At 37.1% G+C, this 20,928-nt stretch overlaps 1 protein-coding gene across 3 annotated transcripts in view; it reads left to right on the top strand.

The window, feature by feature from the left end:
* The window catches only part of Atm (ATM serine/threonine kinase), a 115,985-nt gene that overhangs the window by 71,072 nt on the left and 23,985 nt on the right, over positions 1-20,928 (top strand). For 2 of the 3 annotated variants that reach the window (XM_042280942.2, XM_042280946.2), the window contains exons 39-50: positions 3,149-3,304; positions 7,035-7,122; positions 11,318-11,406; positions 11,499-11,601; positions 12,322-12,470; positions 14,489-14,593; positions 15,767-15,886; positions 17,073-17,307; positions 18,017-18,184; positions 19,131-19,244; positions 19,879-20,093; positions 20,664-20,871. In XM_042280942.2, coding sequence (XP_042136876.2) covers positions 3,149-3,304; positions 7,035-7,122; positions 11,318-11,406; positions 11,499-11,601; positions 12,322-12,470; positions 14,489-14,593; positions 15,767-15,886; positions 17,073-17,307; positions 18,017-18,184; positions 19,131-19,244; positions 19,879-20,093; positions 20,664-20,871 — 1,750 coding nt within the window. Of the gene's footprint in view, positions 1-3,148; positions 3,305-7,034; positions 7,123-11,317; positions 11,407-11,498; positions 11,602-12,321; positions 12,471-14,488; positions 14,653-15,766; positions 15,889-17,072; positions 17,308-18,016; positions 18,185-19,130; positions 19,245-19,878; positions 20,094-20,663; positions 20,872-20,928 lie in introns of those variants that run through there. The other variant, XM_076576281.1, reaches the window with a different exon arrangement.

The raw sequence follows: 20,928 nt of genomic DNA, 5'->3' as shown, positions 1-20,928 counted from the left end.
TGTAGCCTAAGGTAGCCCTAAATTCACCATGGCCATGAATTCCTGATCTTCTTCCACTTCTAGTGCTGGGTGTGTACCATTGCCCCAGGCTTTCAAGGGATTTTTAACAAAGCACAGACATTGCTCGAAATGGCACAGTGGGCAGTTCAGATGATATGTACTGCTAGAGAGTTATCAGAACTCTCAAGAAAACAGTGCTGGAAGTCTTGACTCAGAATGTTCCAGTGCACCTTGTGATTTTTCAACTTTAGCATTCAGAGAAAGCGGGGTATAGAATCCTTGCCATGTTCCAGGCTGGTGATAATGCAGTATGGTCTTTTTTCTTTTTTTTCTTTTTTCCTTTTCCTTTTTTTATTTTATTTTATTTTTTAATTTTTTTTTTTTCTGGTTGTTGTTTCCACTTTGTAGTAGCCCTCCCTTGAACTCACAGATATCTGCCTGCATCTGCCTCCCAAGTGCTGGGATTAAAGGTGAGCACCACCATGTCCTTTATCCTTTCTTGACATGCTGGATTGTGGCTCCCTGACAGCCATGTGATAAAGATGATAAACAATCATTGGTGCCCTCATAGTGTGCTGTGTTACTACAATTTTCAGTAGGTTAGGTGTGATAAATGAATTTTTTTACTTAAAGTTTTTTCAACCTGGGATGGGTGTATTGACTGTAACCCTACCCAAATGTAGGAGCATGTGTAATTTGGACAAGTAGTAATGAATGCTAATGAGTACGTATGGTGACAGTGCTTGATAAAAGATAACAGAACATTTGACCCTAAGTACATTGCTGTTGTAAAAGATACATGCCTTTCATATCATTCCATTTCACTAATAGATTTTTTTTTTTTTTTACATTTTAATGTCTTGTTTGTGATTTATTTTGTTTTATAGCATATCCTCTTCTGAGAAATCACTGAACTGTAGCTGTGAGTGCCCTTTCCTGGTACTGGGAGGTAGTTTCATCTTGGAGCCATTTATTTCAGACTTAATGAGGTAGAATGACGATGTTGTTGGCAAGACATAGAAAAGGGAATTCTTTTTTAGAGAACGTTTCTTAGGGCTGGGAAGATGTGTAAGCCTGACGTGCTGATGGCAAGCCTGATGCCTGATTGGATCCCCAGAACCCATATCCATAAAAGGTGGTAGGAAGCAGAGACAGGAGAATCCCCAGAAGAGCATGGGTTAGCAAACTTGGTATATGCAGCAGTGAACAACAAGAGAGACCCTGTCTTGTTGACATGGATCATGTCATGATGATGATGATGATGATGATGACATGGATCAACATCCAAGGTGGTTTTCTGACCGCCACATGTGCACAGTAGCACATGGTGAACATGGACACACACATCCTATAAACACAATCACATTGAAAATTTCACATTTTTGTTTTTAATTGACATATAGTAATTGTACAAGATAAAAATTCTTGAGCTGGGCATAGTGGTGAACATCTATAATCATAGTGTTTAGGAGGCTGAGGAAAAGGATTGTGATTTGAAGCCAGCCTGGGCTATAGTGAGTTTAAAGCCAGCCTAGAATTACAAAACAAAGACAGTATCGCCAGAAAGAAAAAAGTTACTTTTTTTATTGTTATTAAAACTTGAAGGTCTGATGTGGTGGTGCACACCTTTCCCAGCATTCAGGAGGTAGAGGCAGGTGGATACTAGGTAGACTGTGGTCTATATAGTGAGTTCCTGCACAGCCACGGCTGCACAGAAAGACCCAGTCTTGAAAAAGAAAAAAAAAAAACTTTTAAAAATTACTCAGGAAGGTGTGACTAGGGCATGACCAAATTCAAGTTGAGTACTTTGTTAAAAGCTGTGTGATCTGAGCGTGTTACCTGATGTCTTCTCGTTCTTAAAAATCAGGATAAGGGCACACACATATTGATGCATGCCTTTAACCCCAGGCAGAGGCAGGAGCATCTCTATGAACTCCAGGACAGCTTGGTCTACATGGAGAGTTCCAGGACAGGCAGCACTAGTGAGCCACTCCCAAATAAATATCAGTATAAGGTCTACTTTAAGGATAGTGGTGTGTGGTAATCAAAATTGACAATGTGTATAATACACCTGACATTCAAAAAATGTACAGTTCTTCTCTGTGGGCAACTTTTACTTCTCTGAACTTGAATTTCCTCAGAAGTAATTATTGTACTGAAGTGCTGACTGTGTAGAAGATGTGGTATGTGCTATTCTAGTATTTACAGATAGGACTAGAACTGACTGGATTAAGTTGCTGCAGATGATACAGCTAGCAGTAGGTGGTAAAGCTAGCTTTGTACTTAGCTGTATACTGCTCCAGAGCCAGTACCCTTCACTACTATGCTATCTTATGTCTATAGTGTTAGCTTTGAAGAAGATACTGTCTATAGTTTCCAGTTCTGAACTGTCATTACCACAGTGCACATTTTTTATTAAGTAGTTCACTGTTGGATAATAGGAGCAAACAATTGCAACAGAAAAGACATGTATATGACTTTTCTCACCACTGTGGCAAAACACCCAACAGAAGCAGTGTAAGGAGGAAGGGTTTATTTTGGCTTTTAGCTTGAGGTGTACATTTGATCATATTGGTGAAGTCATGGTGCCAACAGTAGGAGGCGGCTGATAGATGCCTTTTTGTCCATTTTTGGGAAACAGCGCCATTGATGCTGGTGCTCAACTCGCTTTATCCTTTCTATTCAGCACAGGATTTGAGCTCATGAAATACTGCCACCCACATTCAGGGTGGGTCTTCTCACATCCGTTAACTTAGTCTAGAAATCTGTGACAAGACATGCCCAGAAGTTTGTGTCCACAGTCTTTCTAAATTCCATCAAGTTGGCAATCAGAATTAACCCATCACAGTGTTTTTTTTCCTGTCTGAGAAGAAACAATGTTTTTATACTAAAAGTGACTGTGAAGCTGTCCTTGGCAGCTGATGATGTAAAAAGTGTGGGTGCAGAGCCCAGATTTGTATGGAGTGATTAGTAGCTTTCTGCTGCTGAGAGGATTATGAGCCAAGACAGTTGAGAACTGGACTTTGGCCAAGCTATCTTAGAGTGGTTTATAACCATACACTAGAGAATTGTGGCTTGCAGTTACGTCCTGTACCATTGTGCATCGTGTATTAGCAGTGACCTGGCGTTGTGTTTAATTCCTCTTCAGGCCTTCTTCAGGAACAGCTTTCGATGATGCTTTCTGGCTGGATTTGAATTACCTGGAGGTTGCAAAGGTGGCTCAGTCTTGTGCTGCTCACTTCACGGCATTGCTCTATGCAGAGATCTATTCAGATAAGAAAAGCATGGATGAGCAAGAGAAAAGGTAATGGGTTTTGACATTTTGGTTTTTAAATTGGTGTTGACACTGTTTCAATAAAAGTATATAGTAAAGATTTATTTTGTCCCATTTCTCCATTTAAAAGACATGTTAGGCAGAAATTTTCTATATCAAAGCAAAGTAATAAATTTTTTAAAGAGGTAATTCTCTTAAAAAATAGGAATTCCAGTTATGTGATATATTCTATTTTATATTATAAAGACTAGACATATAGGATACTTCTAAATAAAGATAATACTTGATTGTTTGTGTATTCCTTGTAATAGCTAGCATTGGGAACATAAATGATCCATAAATGTTTTAATGATTGAATGATTTCCTAATTTTGGTTACATTAGATTTACCTCTAAGTCCTTCAGCTTTCAGGATTTATTTTACTTTTTGACTGTAATGTGACTAATTCCTGTCTGTGACTAAATAAGTTTCATTTATGTGTTGCCTGCTTGTATTTCTAGCTACTTCAATGTGATTTCCTCTGATTGAGTTAGAACTTTTATAAGAAGCTAATAAAAATATGATCATAGATCATGATGAAAAATAGGCAAGAAAATAGGGTATTAAATTGCATTACATGCTTTATTACATGAACCACCTTTCAAATCTGTAGATGAAATTCTAAATGGCCTTATTAAATAAAAAACACAGAGACAAATACAGAGTTAAAAGCCCAAGAGATCAGAGCACTAGCGAATAGCCTTCCTTAGCTTACCACTCCGCTGCTGTCCTTCCCCTGAGAGAGAGACCTTCTCCTGTGTGACCTGTCTTTTTATTGCCTTTCTGTTCTGCCTTCTCATTGGCTCTAAACCCAACCACATGACTTCCTCGTCACTGCCTGTCTATACAGACCTCCAGGTCTCTATGGTTGGTACTAGGATTAAAGGTTCGGGTCACTACTTGGCTGTGTCCTTGACTACACAGAGATTCTGCCTGCCATGTGATCAGATTAAGGGCGTGTGCCACCACCGCTGCACTTCTGCTTAATGGCTCGCTTTTACCTCTGATCCCCAGGCAACTTTATTTATTAACATACAAATAAAATCACATTTCAGCACAAATAAAATATCACCATACAAATCCTTGTCCATCTGAAATAGCCTATGTATGTGTTTACATATAACCTCACTTTCTTACCACTGGTTCATCCTTACTAAGAGATTGAAATCACAAATATGAGTTATGCCAACACATACATTATTTTTGCTAATAATAAATTGTAGATGTCATTAAGAGGGAAATTTGGTGTGCTGTTTAGATTGCAAAAGTAGGACCAGAAATATGGTCTGTGAGTAGCTAACATAGATTTGGACCAATTTTTTTCTTCCTGGTTTCATAATTTAAATCTCTGCTTTTTGGTTGAAAACAATTACAAATCTACATTGTGTGGACACATGTAACCAGTGTGTTCATAATCACTGTAAAATCACTATATGGTAGTAATTGCAGTTTGAATGCGTTTTGGCATTGAAGGTCCATAGGATAATATTTTTTTGTTAACCGGGAGTAAATACTAAGTCTTCAGGGAGTAAAATAAAAGCATCTTACATTTTAAAGTCAGCCGTTGTGTGAATGGAGCAAACTCGTGCAGAACTGCTTTCCTCCAAGCATTCGTGTATCTGCATTTGCATTGACGGTCTCTTCTGGGGTTCTTTTCCCCCAAAGATGTGATGAGTAGGGTAGACAGTGATGTGTACAGGAGTTCCCAGTGGCTGTTAGAGGAGCCCACCTGGAGCTCTAAGGTAGTGAATACAGAATACAGGTAAGCAGTTTACCTGTATTGTCAAGGAAGCAAAGTCATTCATTTTTATTCAAATTGTTTAATAAAATTCTTCATAATAGGCATTCGAGATACATCTATTTTGTTGTTAACATGCTCCTAAGAAACTGAAATTTCAGTGTTAGTGTCCTTAGTCTGTTTTAAAACAAAGTCACTCGGAAACCTTATTAACAAGATTTAGCCAGCAGATGCGTACAACTTCAGTCTTCTTAATAGTCCAGATTCCTAAGGTGATGACTGACAGAAGTACAGGCAACTGTGTTACACACTGGTTGTCTAAATGAATTGGAGCTTTATTTTATTTTATTTTATTTTTGAGACAGGGTCTCACTGTATAGTCCTAGCCAATATGGAGCTCAATATGTTTACCAGGCTGGCCTCAAAAGCAAAGATCCACCTGCCTTTGCCTCTGAAGTGCTGAGTGAAATGTGTGAGCCGCCACACCTGGTGAATTGCGGCTCTAGATTGCAGTGCCATACCACTATAGTGTCTTCATTTTTCTGAATTTTTGGAAATAAGTAGGATATATGTCATATCTATACCTGAAGGTTACAAAGCAAAGTAGAATGTTGTCAGCAGCATTCTGTTACTCGGTGCTCTCCTGTGTCCGGCTCCTGAACTCCCTCCAAGAGGTAAAGGTGATCATATGTCTGTCATTTCTCAAGTCTAGTTGATATTTTTGTCATATTAGCATGAACCTGGAAATACAGCCTAGTGCTCCCCACTTTTGAGTTTTCTAAGGCATTTTATCTGCCATCTTTTCCACTCAGGTTTTTCATAAGACTGACTCATCTATGCTGCCTGTTGCTATCATTCTTTAGTTTGTGATGCCCATGGTGCACTGAGAGAAAGATACCACAGCTTGTTACCTGTCTGTCAGTGACATCTCGCTCTGTAGCCCAGGCTGGCCTCCAACTCACAGAGATCACCCTGCCTCTGCCTCCCAAGTGCTGGGATTAGAGGTGTGCGCCACCACCACCCAACGCAAATTGTTTTTTAAAGTGATTATACCAGTTTGTATAGGTATCAAAAGTGTAATTGATAAGAAAGCGCCACATTAGACAAAGGAAACAAAAGTATAGTTTTTCTAGTTTGAGGAAAAATAGTATAGAAAACACAGAACATGATTTAGAAAGATATTAGAGGGGTTATTTTCATTTATGGCAGTATTTAACTTATATATTGGTATATTATAGGCATAAAAATAACAGTCATGATACTAAAATTGAGTCACTTACCAAACAATTACACTCATGTATTTAAATGCTTATTTTTAAAGGTAAGGTCTTAGAGTAGATAAATTTGAGTTCTAGTCCCATTATTTATTACTTTATAATCTTAGATTTCAGTGGATCCCACTTACTTTCATCAGATTTCTTAACTTTTTTCAGTTAACTGGAGGTTAAATTGTATCTTGTGGTCTTAATGTATATCTGAAATTATCAAGTTGAACTTTAGGTAAGACTACTGATACAGTATTTAGAATCAAATTGGGAAACCTGCTCCCTTTTAAACAGGCTTGTTTCTATATGAATAAGATGTTTGGCATATAACTTTGCCATTTATACAATATTGTTATCATATAATTTCTCAAATTTCTTTTCCATGCCAGGTCTAAATGATATTCTTTATTTTATTTTTTTGGTTTTTCAAGACAGGGTTTCTCTGTGTAGCTTTGGTGCCTGTCCTGGATCTTGCTCTGTAGACCAGGTTGGCCTCGAACTCACAGAGGTCCGCCTGGCTCTGCCTCCTGAGTGCTGGGATTAAAGGCGTGCACCACCACCACCCGGCTCTAAGTGATAGTCTGTTTTAAAGTATAAATGGCTCACTGTTATTTTTGTAACCATAATTAGTTTCTTTCTGTTAAAGTAAAGAATAAATATATTCATAACCTTTTAGATAGTATATCTTCATTAAAAGAGATATTCTTATGATAAACAGAAGTTCAACATTTGAAGAAGGAAGTCAAGGTACAACTATTTCTAGTTTGAGTGAAAAAAGTAAAGAAGAAACTGGAATAAGCTTACAGGTAAATATTAGAAACTCTAATGATTTTTATGTGATGTGTTGGATTATTTTCTTATAGTGATTGATTTTATAATTTATAATTGATTTTAAAACTGACGCTACTTACTGAACTAAGCGATACATATATGTATGTCTATATGTATTTATAAGTTCATGCTCTGAGTAGAGAAATAATTTCCAGTCTCAACCTGCTACTTGTTATGTAGTGCTGCATAAATAACCGACCCTTTCTGACTTTGAACCTCTTGCATGTAAGACTGAAGTGAAAGCACCTGTCTCACGGGGTAAATTTATACCACACAGTTTTTGCCATTGTGTTCTCTTCTATTTTATTTGTAAGTATTTATAAGTTACTAACTTCTTGTATATATACATAGGTCACAGAGCAGCAACTTCATTTGTAAGTTTCTAGTTCTGTCTCAACATTCTTCATAGCACTGTTTGCCATTCCTGAATCTCTCTGACTAGCTCATTCCTCCACAATGGCAGTTTGAACCTCTCTGCTTTGAGGAAACCTCTGTACTTCACTTTTTTTCTACTTGTATTCAACTTGCCTTCTGCTTCTTGGAGAGAATAGTTGATGCTCGGTTACTTTTCTGTTGTTACGGTAAGAAACCATGACAAGGCAACTTATAAAAAAAAAGTGTTTAATTTGGGGCTTATGGTTTTAGAGGGTTATAGTCCAAAATGGCAGAGCAAAGGCATGGCAAGGAGAGGGAGAGAGGGAAGCCCGCCCCCAATGCCACACTTCTTCCATAATCCTTCCCAAACTTTTCCACCTGGGGACCAAGTATTCAAACATGAGCCGGGGGGGGGGGCATTCTTATTCAAGCTACCATGTAGGTAGGAATCCCACAACATCCCACAGTCAGACTCGAGTCTCTCCACATGTGCTCTTGTCACAACCCCCTCTCTTTTTAAAATAGAAAAACACTTTCCCTTTATCCCAGGTTGTTTATCTGTTCTTTCTCAGAAACTTTGGTATGCTGTGCTCCTTCAGAACTGTCTTATAAACTTTCCAACCTCTACTGTTTAAAACATGTCTGTTCTTGGAGATGGAAGGAGCTTCTCTCTTCCCCGTGTTCTCTTTAGGTGTTGCTGTCGTCTTTCCTTTCACAGCCGGACTCTGTGATAATGTCTGTATTGGCTCTCTCCATTTCTTCCCTTCAGTCTATTAAAATGGCACTTGCCTCATGTTTTCCATGAACTAGAAATTGCTAAGTCTGCTAGTAACCTTTCATTTCATTTAACTTCACACTCACTTTTAGCCGTGTTGCACCCTCCTGCGTGCGTGTGGTTGAAATCAGGTGTCTTTAATATCTATCTTAATTTTTGAGACAAGGTGTCTTCTTAAACCCAGAGATCACTGATATTCCTGGGGTCGCTGATCAATGAGCTCTAGGGATCTACTTGTCTGCCTCCCTAGAGCTAGGATCACCAATGCTTTCAGCTGCTCTGAGCTTTCTATGTGTGTGCTGGGGATCTGGACTTAGGTCTTAATGCTTTCATAGCAAGCACTTTTGTGACTGAGCATCTCCTGAACTCCTCAGTTCTGTCTTGTGCTTACCATGTGACCCACTAGATTAGTGTTTTTTTTTTCTCTTGATAATAAATAGTTTCACCTTTCTGTGTTGAATTTTTATGAATATCTTCTTATACCAAGCACTATTAGGTACTGAGTGTTTTAATTCTTAAGGCTTTATTTCATGTCTATGAATAGAATATTTAAATAAGAATTATGTGTAGAATTATACCCATATTGATGGATTTGTTTTTAGGAAATACTCCCCATAGCAAAAATGTCAAGGCAGGTAAATTGCTTGCTCATTTTTCTATTAAATGTAGCTTCTATTTTTTTATTGTTGTTATTTTACTTCATTGATGTTAAACAGCCCTAGTATTTCCTATGTAAATTTCACAAAAGGTGTTTAAGTAATTAAATTGCTGCTTTATGCACAGCACATTTTTTTTTTCCCATCACAGGCAATTTATTTTGTTCTATTCATTCACAGTTAATACAGAAAATACTTGGAAACATTTCCATATAATGTTTGACACAGAAATCATCAAATAGAAGTATACAATGTTGACAGGAGGCAGTACATTTATAATTTATAACCCCAAATGTATTTATAAATTAGAAATGGAAAGATCTACAAATGAAATTATGAAGGTTCACCAAAGTCATTTAATCTGTTAGTTTCTCATTCATTTTTATGTCTTATTAATATTCTATTGTATGAATAAGCCACATTTTATTTCTCTCCAGTATTTGATAGCTATTTGAGTCGTTTTAACTTTTTTACTATTAGCAACACACTGCTGTAAACCTTCATGTACATGTTTCATAGGTGCACATTTTCAGTAGTTTGAGGTTATATTCCTAAGGGTAGAATTGTTGAGTAACAGAGTAAGAATGTTTTGCATTTTGACCAACCACCAGACTGTTTTGCCAAAGTGGCACACCATTTTACAATCTCACCAAATCCTTGTTTTTAAGGCTCTGATTTTTCTACAAAAGCATTCAATCATTCTGTCAGACCAAACCAGGAAAAGTAAGCTATAGTTCAGAGCTGTTCTATTCCATTTACTATGCAAAGCCAATCTTGGCGTTTGCAACTCTCAGCCCTTTTGAGTATTCTTGCAGTGTTCACCTTTTCCTCCACCACTTTTTTTTTCTTCTTTTTTTCTGGTTTATTTCTATCTATTACAAATGTATAAGAAATCCTCCATCAACGCTGCTGATAGCAGCAGAACCTTGAGAAATATACCTTTGGTTTGCCTCAGAAAAGGAACACATATTGTACTGTAAAGTTTATAAAATTGGTGCAAAACATTGTAATAATGTTACAATACCAGTTTTAAGAGTTCAGTGACTAATGGGGAGCCGATGGGATACATGCAGAACTGTGAAAGCGATCTCACTTAGCCAGCTGTACACGTAGACTGTAAATCTACATTCAGATCATTTCTGAACTAAGACTATCATCTCAGTTTATCTGTTGAGGTCAACCAGGAAACCCTAGAATATACCTTGATTTTTGCAAAAAAAACAAAATAGGGGGAGGGGTTTCTTCAGCATTTCAGTCCACGAGTAACAGTATCCTAACAGGCAAAGTGTTCTCTCACTGTCAACATAGAATGAACTGCTGCTGGAGGTCAACTTGGACTTTAATTTGCATTAGCACTTACATGCATAGTAGTCCAAGTTGTTGACCTCATGACTTTAAAAAGTAACTCTAAAAAAGTAAAATGGCCCTTCTTGGAAGACTAAAGAAAGACAACCAGCCACAGTTGTAAAAAGTCTCATCAAAACAATATACCCTTTTATGAATTACGCCTCAATTAAAACAAAAAAAAAAAAGTAGCCCCAAATAAGAAGCAGCTCTGAAAAAGAAAATACAACTTAAGATATTTGAAAAAAAAAAACAAGGTGAATACAGGTTCAAAAGTAATTAAGATATATTTTCTTAAGGCTATCTAGAATTAGGCTTTAAAGAATTGTACCATTTCAAGTTTACCACTAGTTACTAGATACATAATGCACAGCACATTTAAAAAACTATTATGCATTTTAAATAAAATTATGTCCTTTGGTTTTGCCAGTTTTAGTAGTTAAGCTTTGCAGAATTTTATTTTCCCATTTACAATTTCATTTGTTGACTAGATTGTTTTGTTTTGTCATTATTGCTGAATGTGATTTTTAAAAAACCTAATATGTCGGTATACATGTTTTATCTAATTCATAAAATTGTGAGTGTCACTTTTTTAGATTTATTTTATGCATATGAGTATTTTGTTTGCATGTATATAAGTGCACAATGTGCATGCCTGGTGCTTGCTGAGGCTAGGAGAGTGCATTGGATCCCATAGTATTGGAATTACAAATGATTGTGAGTGCCACCATGTGGGTGCTGGGGATCAAACCTGGGTCCTCTGCAAGAACAGTAGGTGCTCTCAATTGCTGAGCCATCTGTCCAGTCTGCGAGCATCACTTCTAAAGTAGACTATAATCATTGTTGTCTGGGACAAATCTACTGTGCTATTAATTCAAATATTTAAAATATCATTATCTTTTACAACACATTTATAAGTTGAGAGTTATGAATTGATAATGATAAAATTTAAAGCTTATGAATTCATGAACTGATTTTTTTCTTTTTTGTCAATTCTGTCTTTGGTATTTCTGTTTTCAGGATCTTCTCTTAGAGATCTACAGAAGCATAGGAGAGCCAGACAGCCTGTATGGCTGTGGTGGAGGGAAAATGTTACAACCCCTTACAAGGTAAATTGCACTTTTTAGATAATAATTCTACTTTTTGAAGGAGCCATATGCATACAAAAACAAAAGGTGCTTTTTACCATCTTTTCCTGTAGGATACGGACTTACGAGCATGAAGCAATGTGGGGGAAAGCCTTAGTAACGTACGACCTTGAGACCACAATCTCCTCCTCAACCCGCCAGTCAGGAATAATTCAGGTATACTTTCTTTCTGTATCTGCTTCTGTAAAGCCATCATCAGGGCAACTGCTAACATTATTTTAGTGTATCAGTAAAGTGTTTACACAGCCAGGTACACTATAGGGAGAGGACTGGGATTACCTCTTTCAGACACTAGGCTAAAGCCTCAGGGGTGCACAGGAAAGCTGGGCAGGTCAGTGTAGTGTTGTTGATACAATTTTTGTTAGACCACAGCAGAAGAAGTTTCTTGAGTGTGTCCAGGAGATACTCTTAGTGCTTCACATGGCATCTAGAGTTTCCATCAGAGCTGGTCCCAAAAACTGTTATTTCTACTACTGCTTAATATGGTTAGGTGTTTTCCCATCAAACGTTAGCATTCTCTGAGGAAATATGATAAGCAGTATTTTAGAATTTTAGGTGGTATTGTTGATTACACTTTTAAAGTTAATTTTTGTTTGCCGCCCCCCTCCCCCCTGTAATTCAGTGGTTTTCAATGTGGGTCATGTACAACCCTTTCACAGGGGTCACATATCAGATATCCTGCATATCAGATAATTATATTATGATTCATAACAGTAGCAAAATTACAATGATGAAGTAGCGATGAAAATAACTTTATGGTTGAGGTCACCACAACATGAGGAACTGTATTAAAGGGTCACCGCATTAGGAAGGTTGAGAATCACTGCTCTAGTTTATGTTGAGATATTTGATTATTTTGTAATAACTTCCTTTTAGGCCTTGCAGAATTTGGGGCTCTCCCATATTCTGTCCATCTATTTAAAAGGATTAGATCATGACAATACAGAGTGGTCTGCTGAACTGCAGGAACTTCACTATCAGGCAGCGTGGAGGAACATGCAGTGGGATCTCTGCTGTTCTGCCAAGTAAGAAGAAAGTTGACTCCGAAAATTAGACCTTCCCTAGTTTGTTTTTGTCTGACTCTAAAACCGTAATTTTTAAAGATTATCTTTATTTTATTGATGAATGTTAAGGTGTTCTTTTTGTATTTTACAGCTACTACGTGCTACACATCTGCTTAAGGTAGCAATAAGCAGTTAATACAACAAAGCTTAAATTTCATTCTCTAGGCTGGGTTTTGGTGGCTCACACCTTTAGTACCAGCACTTGGGAGGCAGAGGCAGGTGGATCACTGTGAGTTCAAGGCCAGCCTGGGCTACAGAGTGAGTTCTAGGATAGCCAAAAGCTACACAAAGAAACCATCTCAAAAAAAAAAAAAAAAATCATTCTCTTCTTTCCACTAGAGAAATTCTATCCCCTGCCTTCATGCATTTTTGAAGATAGAAATTTTTAAAAAATTATTTTCCTATGAGAATACTGTGTTAGAAGGAGGAATACAAAAGCAAGTAAAGGCATTCCTCCTTCTACTTCTTGCCTACATTGTAGTTAGCCACAAACATTTTTATTGTCTGGGATGGTAAAATAAGTTAGCTGTGTTACTAGTTTTTTCTGTTAAAAAGTAGTACTAGGCTAGGAGAAATACCTTTAATCCAGCACTCAAGGAGGCAGAGGCAGGCATATTTCTTGAGTTTGATGCTAGCCATGTCTACATAGTGAGTTCTAGGCCAGCCAGGGCTACCTAGGGAGACAGTGTCTTAAAAACAAATAGATAACCAGACAAAAAGAACTAGTGCTAAACCAAGATGCCAAGAAGATGAAAGTTGTAACCTGTATGTCAAGTCACCATATTTTTTTAAATGAAAGTCAAAACACCTAGACTAGTAAAAGATTAGTAGTTATTAAAAATACTTTAATGATGGAGCAGAAAAGATTGTCATTTTAATTGCCTTAGTGGGGAAATGTTTTCATTAATTGGAATTTTTTTCAGATTTCATATCGTGAGTGCTGTAGATTTATTCTCCCTCCACCCCAACCCTGTACGTCTCTTGAGACAGTTTCTCTGTGATGCCCTGGCATTCTGGAACTCACTCTGTAGGCTAGGCTGTCCTGGAACTCACTGATATCCACCTCCCTCTGCCTCCTGAGTGCTGGGATTAAAGGCATGCATTACTCCCAGGTGTTCTTATATTTTAAAAGCATTTTATTGTTTAAACTGGTCTCTGCCTGCTTTTGTAAACCTACATAGACAGTTCTTCTCCTTATTTGGTGTTTCAGCCACGCAGGTCACCTTTTGTGTTTTGTTTTAGCCTGGTAGACTATTATGTAAAGGCTAGAAGCCTCTGTTTCCCCCAGTTTTCACGTTTGTTGCAGCTTCTTGTCACCCATTGGCTATTTTAATAATACCTCAACCTCTGAAGCCTCTTGACTATCCTTATGTATGCCACTCTTTCCTGATGTTTTGTTACCCTATGTTGATTGCCTGCATGACTCTTGTGATAATGTATTTTCCATATTTATTATCTAAAGCAGAACATACGTTTCACAAGAGAAAGGACTTTATCTGACTTGCCCATTAATGGATCTTTTGCATCTAGAACTTGGTTTTTAGTGCCTGGAATATAATAAATATTTGCTGAATAAAGAAAGGGAAATATAAGATTGAGAACCAGACAAAATTTTCTAGAAGCTTTTTTTTTTTACTTGAAGAATTTAAATGGCCTATAAAGTTCTTAGCTTTTTATTGCTTTGTTTTGTTTTGTTTATTTCATCTTATTTGAGGCAGGATTTCACTATATAACCTGGCAGGTCTGGAATACTATGTGTGCACACCATGTGTACACTAGACTGGCCTTGAACTCACAGAGATCACCCTGCCTCTGCCTCCCAATTAAAGGCATGTACCAACACACCAAGCTTTTTTTTTTTTAATTTCTGCAAATTTTTATAAGAAATCTTAGTTTTCAATTTTGTTCTTTTGTTTAGTTACTTATACATGTATATGTTAAGATGTTCTGTTTTTAAATTTGTTTTTTTAATGTCACAGCCAAGAACTAGAAGGAGCCAGTTACCATGAATCATTGTATAATGCTCTGCAGTCTCTAAGAAACAGAGAATTCTCCACATTTTATGAAAGTCTCAGATACGCCAGGTATTATAAAAAGACAAGATTATTTTTACATTTAATGCTGTGGCTGCTGTCCTCACAATGTGAGTAGTTTCAATGTGAGTATTTGAGCGATGAAGGGATGAAGATGTGGTTCTGTGATCAGGTGTTTCCTTGCCATTCTCGCTCTCTCAAGGAAGCTTTTTTTCTAGGACTTTATGTGAGTTCTTCACTCTGAACCTTCAGGAAAATCATGATAGTGTTCTCTTCCTGTACAAGTATCCTAGGAGTTTTCATTTTTGTCCATTCTAGGTTCATGGCTTCACTCTCTTACCATTATAACTCTACTTTATAAAATGATGATTAGTAGTACTTATAGGTTGCTTTGAGGCACACATGAGATGATACATGATGTCCCAAGTAGCTATAACAAGTTAAACATGAATTTTTTAACATTAGCCACTGACATCATAAGTCCTATATATGTATGACAGAAATAATACTTGCTACCTTTAAACTGATTGTATTAGGAACTACAGAGTCTGAATCAACAATCAGGAGGCCTGCATGGGGACTGACCTAGCCTGGGACAATTGTGTAGCTTGGTCCTCTTGTGGAACTCCTAACAGGGGGAGCACAACCTGTCTCTGACTCTTTGCTGGCTTTTGGGACCCTACTTCTCATACTGGGTTGCCTTGCTCAGCTTTAATACAAGAGGAGGTGCTTAGTCTTATTATAACTTGATAGGCTATGTTTTGTTGATACTCCATGGGAGGCCTGCCCTTTCCTGAACAGAAACGGAGGAGTGGATTGGGGTTGGGGGCAGAGGAAGGGGTGGAGGGTTGGACTAGGAGGAGAGGAGGGAGGGGAAACTGGTTAGGATGTAAAATAAATTAATTAATTAAAAATAAATAAAGTGTATGCTAGACACTTTGTCAGGCTCTTTCTATATGTGTTCTTTAAAGTAACTTCAGAGGCGAAAAACAATAGCTGTGGCAAAATTCAGTAGCAGATTCAAGGACCAATAGACATGGCAGAACTGGGCTTTCAATTTAGGACTGTATGACCCTAAGGCTAATGCTAGTCACGCTGCTATTTCATCATCACTATTGTTTGTGTGTATCAGTCTTAGGTCAGCAGCAGTATTTGTTAAGTTTGAATTGAACTTCTTTGCCTAAAAACTTGGTAGTTTCAGACTCTTCTCTCTCTTACCCCTAGAGTGAAAGAAGTCGAAGAGTTGTGTAAGGGCAGTCTTGAATCTGTGTACTCGCTGTATCCCACACTTAGTAGACTGCAGGCACTTGGAGAGCTGGAAAACACTGGGGAGCTTTTCTCAAGGTATGTGGTTCATGGGTTTTGATAATCCTGAAGTGCATTGTATTACTAGTACTAACATATGGTGGGCATGATTATTTGTTTTGTTAAGTGAGGAAAAGTTTATTTTGGTTCATTGTTTTCAAAGGTTCCAGCTCATTATTAGCTGCTTCCGTGTTGGCCTGGATTGTGTTGATCACACACAGCAGGAGGAAAGGGAAAGATTTATTATAAAGTAGTATATATAGTAAACACATTTTAGATTTTTCTCAGTTGAGAAATGTAATGTTCGTAGGTATAACCTAAGAATTGAAATTGAAAGATCTTCAAATCTTCATTCATTTTAAGAGTATATAAAGGTTCCTATGCTTAAAATATTTTAGATCTGTTGCTCTGAAGTCATTTGTGGAGGAAATAGAAGTTTGGTTTTTATGAACATGCATTATTGTTTCTTAGTTTCCCTGGATCTTTTTTTTTTCTCTCTCTCTCAACACGTATTGAAAGATAAGATAGTATTTCTTATTTTATGCATGTAAAAGGCAATGTATTCATATAAATGAACAGTATATTCTGCATTTTCTATTTTTGGGGGGTGGGTTTTGGTTTTTTGAGACAGGGTTTCTGTGAAGCTTTGGAGCCTTTCCTGGAACTCACTCTATAGCCAAGGCTAGCCTCAAACTCACAAGGATCTGCCTCCCTCTGCCTCCCAAGTGCTTGGATTAAAGATGTGATCCACCATGGCCTGGCATATTCTGCATTTTTAATGATGTTAGTAGATGGAATCTTTAAATGCCAGCTGTTGCTTCAGTGCACTGATTTTTTTTGACAGCTATACATAGTATCATTTGTAGGTAATTAATGAAGTTAGTTGATTTCCTTGTAGAGGTGTCCTTCTTTGCTGCAAGGGGGACTAGAGGAGTAGTCATGTTTTTATCATATGTCTGATTACAGCATTCTCACTTCAGAACAAAATCTTTTTGGAAAGGCTGCCTTTTAAGAAAATGTTTTAAAGTACCCATTATCTGTTACCTTTCTGTTGACCTCTAATTACATAGTATTTTTTCATGTTCTAAATATTTAGGGTTATTTATAAGTTCTAATCTTGCTACTACAAGAGTTCCTTGTATAATATACAGTGTCTTAAGTTTCAAGACCTGAGAACTTTTTTCATTTCATTTGCTCACCTAAGTTAATGTGACTTGACTTTTAGGTCAGTCACAGATAGAGATCGCTCTGAAGTGTATTTGAAGTGGCAGAAACACTCCCAGCTTCTGAAGGACAGTGACTTTAGTTTTCAGGAGCCTCTCATGGCTCTACGCACAGTCATTTTGGAGATTCTGGTACAAAAGGAAATGGAGAACTCCCAAGGAGGATGCTCTACGGACATTCTCACCAAACACCTTGTAGAGTTCTCTATTCTGGCCCGAACCTTCAAGAACACCCAGGTAAAAAGCTTGTAAAATTATGTCATCTCACTTCTTGGGCTTTTTTATTACTCAGATTCCAGAAAGTATAATAATGTGAAGAAGAATGTCATTGAACACTAGAAATCACTACTGTTTATAAAGTTATTTAAGATTTCATGTTGAACCAGGCTTGTGTGTAGACCTATAATCCTGTTATTTTAAAGGTTGAGGTAAGAGGATCAAAAGTTTAGAGCCTACTTGGGCAAGAGAATGAGTTCAAGGTCAACTTGAACAACCTAGTGGGACCTGTCTTAAATGCATAAAAAAGGGCTGGGAGTGTAGTTCTGTGATACCGTGTTTGTTTGCCTAGCATGAGTAAGGCTGTGGGATCAAACCCCCAGTATTGCAGGGAAAACCAAAACAAAACTTCCATATTGGAATTAGACAAAAACCTGAATTTAACATTGGCAAGGCAATTACCTTTTCTCAACTCCAATTTCCTGTTTATAAAATGAGAAGATACCCAATCTGCTATAAAGTACAGATAATAAAACAATAGTTTTACATAGTTATACACACATGAGCCATGCATGGTGAGGTTTTCTGGTCTCCAGTTTGGTAAATAAACAGGAAGCCAATTAAGATAGTTCCTGACAAATAGTGAAGTTCTTTGTGAATGGTAATTGCTGCTTTGGTTTTTAATCTTAGTGGTAATAGTATTTATTTCCATATGCCATTTTCATTGCAGCTCCCTGAAAGAGCAATATTTAAAATTAAGCAATATAATTCAGCTGTTTGTGGCATCTCTGAGTGGCATTTGGAAGAAGCACAAGTGTTCTGGGCAAAAAAGGAGCAGAGTCTTGCCCTGAATATTCTCAAGCAGATGATCAAGAAGTTGGACTCCGGCTTTAAAGAGGTGTGTTGGTTTAGTTGGCTGGTTTAGTGTTTTGATGTTACTGAAGAGCATTTCTGTGCTTCAGGATGTCTGTAATGATTAAGGTTTTGTTTTGTTTTTCCATTTTTTTCTTTATTTAATTTTTTTTTCATTTTACATACCAACCCCAAAGATTAAGGTTTTGAAATTACTGACCCATGAACAATATACTATGAAAAGGAATTTTGAAAATTAATGTCAGATATGAAACTTGGAAATTTTTATTTAAAATAAATCTGTCCATCTATCTTGTATATTCATTTAATTTACCCCAGTGCTAAGTCTTTCTATTTTCTATAGAAGTCAAGAATAATATGTAGGAAATAAATTGAAATATATACTATGACTTTGAAGAAGCAAGAACAAAAATGGAATTAGATAAGTCTGGAGAAGAAAAGCAAAAAACAAGTTAGAACAATTTTTCATTCTAAGTGCTCTGAAAATACCACATTCAGTGGACAGTGCAGGGACATTGAATTATTACAACAAAGCACTGGGTTCCAGTATAACTTGCTTAAATAGTCCATAATAGTACAGGCCCTAAAGTATGGGCTGTTTTTATACTTCAGTTTTTGCATTGACAAAGTAGGAAACAATGATATATACCTACTTCATAGGATTCCTGTGAAAATTATGAGTTAATATGCATAAAACTGTTGGAAGGTTCCTGCATTTTTAAGTACTCAGTAAATGTGAGTTGTTCCAGTGATGATGATGATGATGATGATGATGATGATGATGATGGACAGATGGATGGATAGATATATTAGTTCAGGGTGGTTATTTCATGAACTTGCATCCTTACAACTATTTAAATAGTTATATGGTAAAAACATTAAGAAAAATATTTCTGATTGCTTTTCTACCTACGTGGAAGACATTTTGTAATCTTGAAAAGGAATCTTAAGATTTTTGCTTTTCCATACAGAATGATGCTGGTCTAAAAGTCATATACTCAGAGTGTCTGAGGGTTTGTGGCAACTGGCTGGCAGAAACTTGCTTAGAAAATCCTGCAGTCATCATGCAGACCTACCTAGAAAAGGTAGGTTGTTGGTGCAGCTCTAAAGATTGTTGTTTAGCATAAATCCACTTGATCCTTTTATGAAGACTACATATATCTCAAAAGCAAATGAAAGTGTGGTTTCATTGCTTCAGCTCCTGCTGGGGCTCTGTGTAATCCTTAGAACAGAATGAAGCAGAGTGCTGCAAAAGAAGGAATAACTGAATGCATGTATATCTTCCATCTACTCTTTAGATCCACCCCTAGCTACTCTTTCAAGAGTTATTCTGGTTATTCTGTATTTATTCTACAAATACCCTATTAGAGAACATACAATCCATCATTGCTATTTGTGTGTAGTCCAACTACCCATAGTAAGGGTTAGGATTTCACTCCTCTAGTCCCTATTGACCTTACCATCTCTCCCCTTTTGTCCTTCATTGTCACTAATTTGGGAAGTAGTCATTTCACTCACTAAGCTTAACATGAAAAGTAAGATGTCATTGTCATGGATACTAAAGAACCCTTCATTTCTGCACAGTTCATTGCTACTGTTAGCTGATAAGGGTTCCATGCCATCAAGTTTTGAATTTATATATACATGAGTGGATTATCTTGATCCAAGTGATTCTTTAACTATGTTTAACACTTGTAAATATGATCTATGTTGTTGAAGGCAGTGAAAGTTGCCGGAAGTTTTGATGGCCAAAGCAGCGAGCTCAGAAATGGACAGATGAAGGCATTTCTCTCATTAGCACGGTTTTCTGATACTCAATACCAGAGAATTGAGAACTACATGAAGTCATCAGAATTTGAAAACAAGCAGGCTCTCTTAAGAAGAGCCAAAGAAGAAGTAGGCCTTCTAAGGGAACATAAAATTCAGACTAGCAGGTAACTTTATGTCTAGAAGTGGTGGTTTTATGTTCAGCTAAAGGAGAGTTTACATGAAAATTTGACTTGAACCTGTCATCTGAATTATAGTTCAGAACACTTCAACTGGCTTTTTTTTTTAAACAGGCTTTTTCAGTCCTTCAGTTGTTAATTACAACATCGGTCAGTCTTCAGTACACTGAAAGATGTTCTTCTATGAAGAGCTGATGTCTTGGTTTAGCTCTTGGCAGAATACCTGGATGTTAGTTGTTTGGTTTTCCTAGGTACCAAAATTAAGTATAGAAAACTTGACTGTTTGGGTATTGCCACGTTCCTTTGAGTCTGCATTGGATTTTTCTATGTTTGGAGCAAGCAGAGAATTAACTATAGAGTCTGCTCTGTCCTTGGGTGTGTAGAAGTTCTATTAGTTGCAGTTGTGACAATATTTAGTCCCTTTTATTATCCATTGAATTTTGTCTTTTTTCTTTCTTGAAGTAAACACCTTATTTTTCATTTATGCTATATATCATGTATGATTTTATAGTTACGTAAAGCTTTGTGACTTTTATGTTTGAATTTATCAAATACAAGATACACAGTAAAGGTTCAGAGAGAACTGGAGCTGGATGAATGTGCTCTCCATGCCCTGAAAGAGGATCGTAAACGCTTCCTGTGTAAAGCAGTTGAGAACTACATCAGCTGCTTGCTAAGTGGAGAAGAACATGACATGTGGGTATTCCGACTTTGCTCCCTCTGGCTTGAGAATTCTGGAGTTTCTGAAGTCAATGGCATGATGAAGGTAAGTCTTACCCAACCTAGCATTTGAGCATCTGCATTAAAAACTGAGGCATAAGCT

This window comes from Peromyscus maniculatus, chromosome 7, assembly GCF_049852395.1.
Source record: "Peromyscus maniculatus bairdii isolate BWxNUB_F1_BW_parent chromosome 7, HU_Pman_BW_mat_3.1, whole genome shotgun sequence".
NCBI lineage: Eukaryota > Metazoa > Chordata > Mammalia > Rodentia > Cricetidae > Peromyscus > Peromyscus maniculatus.
This window is presented reverse-complemented; position numbering and strand designations above follow the sequence as displayed.